At 42.4% G+C, this 7,005-nt stretch overlaps 1 protein-coding gene across 1 annotated transcript; it reads right to left on the bottom strand.

Annotated features, from left to right (window-relative positions):
• Positions 1 to 348: 348 nt before the first annotated feature.
• LOC123093170 (transcription factor-like protein DPB) lies at positions 349 to 5,400 on the bottom strand. The gene is made up of 9 exons (XM_044515081.1): positions 4,983 to 5,400; positions 4,318 to 4,397; positions 4,024 to 4,067; positions 2,860 to 2,937; positions 2,640 to 2,786; positions 2,486 to 2,554; positions 1,553 to 1,651; positions 1,383 to 1,453; positions 349 to 914 (listed from the first exon to the last, which is right to left on the bottom strand). Exons 1-9 carry the CDS (start codon positions 5,282 to 5,284, stop codon positions 665 to 667), a joined length of 1,140 nt encoding a protein of 379 aa, XP_044371016.1. The 5' UTR covers positions 5,285 to 5,400; the 3' UTR covers positions 349 to 664.
• Positions 5,401 to 7,005: the final 1,605 nt, after the last annotated feature.

Here is a 7,005-nt window from a genome sequence, read left to right as displayed (position 1 = left end):
TGGCCAAGCGTGGATTAGAGGAAGTGTTGTGATTAATTAGCACATGTGACTAGTGGGCCCCTGTTCATAACCGTCGTGCGGTTTGCCTATGCGACCGACGCGTCTCTATTCCTCTGCCGAACCGACACATCTATCCCAAGTGTCGCATCTGTTCAGATGGTATATATATTGTAACAGTAACGATCGAACCAATAGAAGTTTCCACTCACTTCGAACAAGACAGACATTTCATGATGGACTAGTATTATCGATAGGAAGATCAGATCTGGGGAGTGCTGCCGTATGGCGGTTCCAGCGGAGCTCCTCCCCTATAGGAAAGAACCAAAAAACGCTGAATAAAGCGAAGCATGCGAACTGACGACATTTTCACAGAAATCAAAAGGTAACTATTTTACATTGCTCTGCACAACTGCATGGCAATCAAGAGAGAAACGACACCTCTAAGGAACAGATTCAAGTCCGTTAGGAGTTACACATGGACACGGGAGCATCACAGATCAGGGATTCAGGGGTACCTATCACACTCTATCAATCTAGTGCAGAGCTAAATCAGATCGACCTACTTCTCCCCTTTACAGGCTCTTTACACGAAAAAAGGAAGAAAATAAGAAAAATGATAATATTACCAAACACCAATGACAAACAATCAAAACAAACGCCCTGGCTAGTACAGGTGCTCATGCTTCACTCGCCCTTTCAGAATGCCTGGAACAGGGGGTGGTGGTGAGCTTGGTAATCTATTTGTGCCATTACTTGCCATTGCAGATTGTTGTATCTGATGCCGATAAAAATTCGGCGTGCTCGAGCCCTCGCATCCATTTGATATCGGCTCCGAAGTACCGGCATTCTCTTCTTTTCCATACGAGTTCAGTGCTTTTAGCACATACGAGTCATCGTGCAACTCAAATGGGGTGCTGCGGTTTCAGAAATGCACATGTCAATATAGTCAGGACACCTTGTGTTGATCTAAGAAACAGAAACATAATACAGTAGATTTGTAGTGATGTTTTATTCTTTACTTCTTAGACAAAATTAACAACCCCACTTGGCTCTTCCCATCTGTCTACCCACGTGAGACCGATCAAACATGTGTATCAATATTAGCTGGCATCAGGTCTAAACTTAAAAATTGTTTCAGCACCTTCTGGATACAATTAGAAGCCGCTCCAGTTTAACCATATCACTGCATTATGCTATCATCAAATTTTGATCTAACAGCTGAGATTTTATTTCCTATTATATCCTAGCTGTTCCCATATTTTAAATGTGATAAGAGGCCTGCCCTCCCAGTCATGGCAACAGAAAAAGAAAAACATGTATTCTTAGATAAACTGGAAAGCTCTATCTCCAGAGGAAAGTAAATAACAGAATTCTTGTCTTACGTATTAAAGTCAAAATGCACAAGTTGCATATCTTCTGATATTTCAACTTCGACAGTTGCATGAGGCCGTGTCTGCAGGATACAAAAAACTGTCATTTAGCCTGACAATATGCACAGAAAGCAGAACTGTAAATAAGAGAGCAAAGAATAAGTAATTTGAAAATTATTCACCTGGATAAGGATGAATGGCAAGGCCACTCCACCCGAAGGAATGTTTCCTGAACCATACAGCTGCTCATTTCGGTTTATTAAGTTTTGCATACCTAGATACTTCATATACCAAAGACATCCATAAATACATCAATCACAAATTTGACCATGAGATAAATAAATTTCAAAATAAGAAAGATTGACTCTCAGTCTAAACCAACAATCCTTGGGAACATTTTCTATTCCAACATTAAACCCTAAGAGCAGCCTTTGTATTACTTACTTATTAGTTATTACGATGGCAACCTGGTTTACTGCAGAACATGTGGAGAGTAGGAACTTGCCGCTTACTGCCAATTTATGGTCGAAATAGCCAAGGAATGGATTGGCATTCTTAAGACAGTGGGCTACATGTTACTCCAATTTATCGACTGCTGAAAGAATGGAACTATCTAATTAATACTGCAGAGTCCCGGTCTTCATGCTAGAACCTCGGAACCATTGATTTTGAGAGATCAGGGCCAGGAACAACCAAATTTTAGTTTGTTGAACTCTGGTAAGAACTACGTGTGAATTCGATCCTTCTTAATCTCAAGCGGCAAAGATCATAACAAACGTAATTTTAGTTTTTGAGTAGCATGGAACATCACAAAAAAAAGTGGAATGCTGGTCTGTGAAGAGTAAATAATTGACAGAAGCAGGCACACATATAAAAAATTGCTACAAGGTTGAGAACAGCTGCTTATTATTAACATATATCAAATATCTGCGGCATACCGAAAACTGTAGACAGGGAACTGGGTCAGTGAGGTGCACCCCAGTATTGGACTTGAGCTAAGCATGCATATTGAGACACAAAGGTACACGGTACACTAACTAAATGCTTTTTTGTTAGGACACTATGTTATGTCAGAGCCACGTGAGCTGAATACTACAGAGAAGTCATATCCTTACTTGATCTTGTAGCTCCTGCAAATAAGCACTTTTCTTTTCAATCCTTCCTTTCACTCCGGCGAGATCCGCCTGTAAATAGACCCAAATTGATGAATAATAATACTACAGAAGGTACATCTAATGTCAATACCCATTGAGGGAAAATAGACGCAACCTGCAGTTCTTCAATATCATTTATACTAGTCCGAGGCAAGCCTTTCCACTGTATTTCCTTCTTATCCTTAGATATAATGTCCATAGCCATCAGAACATTCAGTGCATCATAAACCCTCCTTCGAATATTTTTCTCATCATATTGTTGCTGCATTTTAACACAGTGAGCACATACCAGATAAAACAACTAACTGATGCAAAGGGCATTCATATTTCTTAACTGCATTCGGATTATCAGGATCTGGTGGTTCAATATTATTATTGGGGTCTGTAAACTCAGCAACAAGTTCATCTGCCACCTGACAAAGAAGGCAAAATGTATGAGCTCTAACATTTTAGTGTCATCAATAATGCTACTCCTAGAGATTTCAAGCAACCAGTACACAAAGAAAGAAAGAAATGTAAATATCATTATTGGCGCAGTAATAAAACAGGATAGGTTTCACAGTTTCAAGGAACTCCAAATATCAAAATGCATATATTGAAGGCAGGATACCAATTTAAAGAGTAGTAGTATATGGGCTGGTCCCTCCACGAAACCATGGCGGTCCAGCGTGCAGCGGAGGTCGCAGGTGAGAGACGAGCGAGAGAGATGAACTGGTCAGATTCGAACAGGTAGACAAGCACGACCAACTTAAACGTGTACGCCAACGGGCTGGAAATGGCCGTGTGTCGCCGTCTAACGGCATCTATCAACAAGCGCCATGTCATCCCGACAGGCGGGCCCCACCTGTCGGTTTCGCTGATTTCGCAGCCGAATTCGAGCATCAGTGCTCCGGTTACACATTAGGCGCATTTCCTGTGGTTTTTTGTGCTCTGGTTCAAATGTGGTACCAAGTTGTTACCCTAGCCCCAAGTGTGGTGGTTTTGGGTAAATAACTCAAATGGGGGATAACTCACAAGACTAGCAGATTACAATGATCAATATCTATTTGCAGTTTCATGACTTCCATCACAAAAGATCTTAGTGATCAAATGGTGATGTTACACCATGGTGTGCATGTACGTTTGCAATTTCATGATATCAAAGGCATGCAAGTTTGATTAGAATTAGTATGAGAACCAATCACCCTCAAACTCACAATCACAAAATTGATATAGGGCTGCGTTGATTAAACCAGGTGGACCACATGAGCAAGCCAACTCAATGCTATGGCTAGTTCTCCCCTATACTGTGTGGAAAATGCACATTACTCTATTTCAATAACTGGTTGGATCTTAAATATGGAGCAACGAGAAAACGTATGCAAAGGAATAGGGTCACATATCAAACAATGGGCACTTTTGTTTCTGGTTAATAGTATATGGCAAAACTCATGCGGCCCGCACAAATGATGAGAAAATAACAACAGGAATTTTGAGCTAAAAACTAACAAAGCGCTAACCTCATTATATGTTGTTCTCCCTTTACTTTCAACTTTCTCGCAAACTGCAAAACACCAAACAGAACACATTATGATACCATTGATGTTGGCAGAAAGTGTACATCTACTCAATAGACATGACCTCTAGAATGCACTGCAAATGAATGCACAACCAAATGGAAATAGACAATAAAAACAAGCTCTGCTCATTGTTTGAACTTTCATTTGTGCTGTTAATGGACAAATTATAAATGTGAACATTGATGACCTTGAGTGAAACAGGTACTCGTACGGAAAGAGAACAATTTGACTGACCTTTCATACTGAACTGTCGCAACCCCCGGCCACCTTTATCAGGACCAACTGCTGCCGCTCTTCGCTTCTTCTTCTTGATGCTGTTTGTGAAAACACTTAGTGCACTAAACCAATTGATACCAACTATGGTAAGGATACTTAGAAGTACTCCCTCTGTAAAGAAATATAACAGTGTTTCTCTAGTGATGTAAACGCTCTTATATTTCTTTACAGAGGGAGTAGAAGTTTAAGCTACAGTTAACTATGAAGCGGCAAGCAGCAGTTTCCATTATTTGATGATTCCAAGTAAATATAAGCGTATATAGGATGGATATTAGATGAGTAAACCGAAGAGAGAGGCAGAATTGCACATTAACTTCAATGCAGCCTTATACAATCTGCACCTATATGGCAGAACAGAAACCATACGACTGATATTTTTACTGATCAACATGACAGTGCACACCAGTATGAGTCTACGAAATAAGGATCGGATCTAACTCCAATTACAGCAAGGCTAGCGTGCAAGACGTAATCCGAAGAACAGCCACGGAAAACACTACGGATCAGCGAAAACTCTAATATCCAGCAGCATCTGTCACTAGAAGGCAGTTTGGGATCGCGGTAGATGGCAGATGGGGAAACTCAATCTGGCAGGCAACCCGAGCAGAGCGATGTCCACGAACCTGATGGGAGCCTGCGAGGAAGGCGCGTCGTCGCCGTTGATGTCGAGGTTGTTGAGGCGGAGGAAGGCCGTGCCGTCGCTGGCGGGCGTGGACGCCGCGGGGCCCGCGCCGTTGGTGGCGGCGGGGCCCTGCTGCTCGCTGCGGCTGGACGGGGAGCCGCCGGCGCTGCCGCCGCTGGTGGAGGCGGAGTGCGCGAGGCCGCTGGAGGGCGGCGGAGTGCCCACGGGCGCCGGCTGCTGCGGGAAGCTCGGGCCGCCGCCCCCGCCGTTCTCGTCCGGGCGGTGGGGGACGCCGGAGACCATGGAGGCCGAGATCAAGCGGGATCGGGCGGAATTGGGGAGGAGATGGGGCTCTGAAACCCTAGCGAGGCGAGGCGAGGCTGGGGGGCAAATGGAGGGAGGGAGGGAGGGAGGGAGGGGAGGAACTCGTTCGGGAGAGCGGGGAGACACGCGAAGCCCAAAGCCTTTAATCCTTTTTGAGTTTTTTCCCTTGGCTCGTTGGGTTTTGTGATTGGGATTTGGCGGTTGCGCGGCGGGCGGGCGGCGAAGGAAAGGTCGTCACCCAACCGGACTCTGGTGTCATGGTGCTCTTCGCGGGCTGGATCTTTTCTCATACATCTCGTCGATTCTGATTTAATTGTGGTGAATTATTAGGTGGATTCGGGCAGTAAATGATAGTATCAAAACCAAGTACTAAATGGATCACAAATTCATTGCTTTCAGGTTATACTAGTAAAAGAGACTGTGTGTTGCAACGGAAGAAATAAATCTTGTATGTCCTAGTTTGTTTCCACTTGAATGGCACATATAATGACTGAAATTTGTCTGCAGATCAAAAAGAGCAATCTGCTTTAGTACCAACTCTCACTTTGCACTTTTTTTTAACTTGTAATGTAGTGTAATCATGTGTCCTGAAGGAATAGCTTCAAATTGAAAATGGCTAGCATGAACCCGAATCGTCAGATCGTCAACTGCTCTGCTTAGCTCATCGTGACTTCATTTGTACACTTCTTGTGCTTTTTGGTCTTGCATGTCCCCTTGCAAGCGCTCACTTGACACAAGAGATGAGAGAGATACAGTAGTATTCACGAGAGAATGGATTCACCAGCTGATGGTTACTCATCATTATACATTATAGTTTTCCGTCTTTAACTGGAGCACCAGAGTGTACGCAAGCAAAGTTTGGTTTGTAACCCACAGAAGACCATTTTTTAAACCTATAAAAAAGAAATTTAGTCCGTATGGGCATCATCCTTTTGCAAATATTATCGGAATGTCGTTCAAAGAAATAGAAGGCACGGACATGAAAGATATACAAACACATATTTTTCTAAATATTAGTACAATACATAGTCATGGATACCATTTTTTTCTAAATCATCATGATTACATGCCAAGATCACAATTTTGTGTTGCTGAAATTTCATGACAACGGAGAAGGTATTCGAGAAGAGAACTGCCAAACAAAAAGCTGAAGAAGCCCATATGTGGCCATGTGCCACATGTTGTTTGTCTTGGTGGATGCAACAAACTAATACCCTTGGCGATGGTCAAGATTATGTTTTGGTAACCTAGTGCCAAGAGACAATATCATTTTGGAATAGATTAGTAATTGGTTTAAACTATAAAACAAAAGTTGAGCTCCTCTGAATTTTGAAGTGGAGAGCAAACTTATTGTATTAGGTACACCTAGCGAGCTGTGCATTGCTGCATGATACTAAGAATGCCATGGTTATGAGCGTTATCAAAAAACACAAAGATTAAATACATCTAGTACGGATGCCTATTGTTCCTCAAACACATACCAAACTAACTATCAGATAAACACCAAACCGTGCAAGATCTGCTCAATGAAGCCAGCTATTAGTATTCAGTAAAAATTTGATTATAGTTGAGGAAGTGAGCACCAATATTTATCATCTACTAAAGACTGGTAACCAAGAAAAAAGAAGAGTTTGAAATTCAAATCACTTGAGTACCTTGCATGCAATCTTGTTAAGCTTGTGCATTTGTGTGAATTGCAT

This window comes from Triticum aestivum, chromosome 4B (genome assembly GCF_018294505.1).
Source record: "Triticum aestivum cultivar Chinese Spring chromosome 4B, IWGSC CS RefSeq v2.1, whole genome shotgun sequence".
NCBI lineage: Eukaryota > Viridiplantae > Streptophyta > Magnoliopsida > Poales > Poaceae > Triticum > Triticum aestivum.
This window is presented reverse-complemented; position numbering and strand designations above follow the sequence as displayed.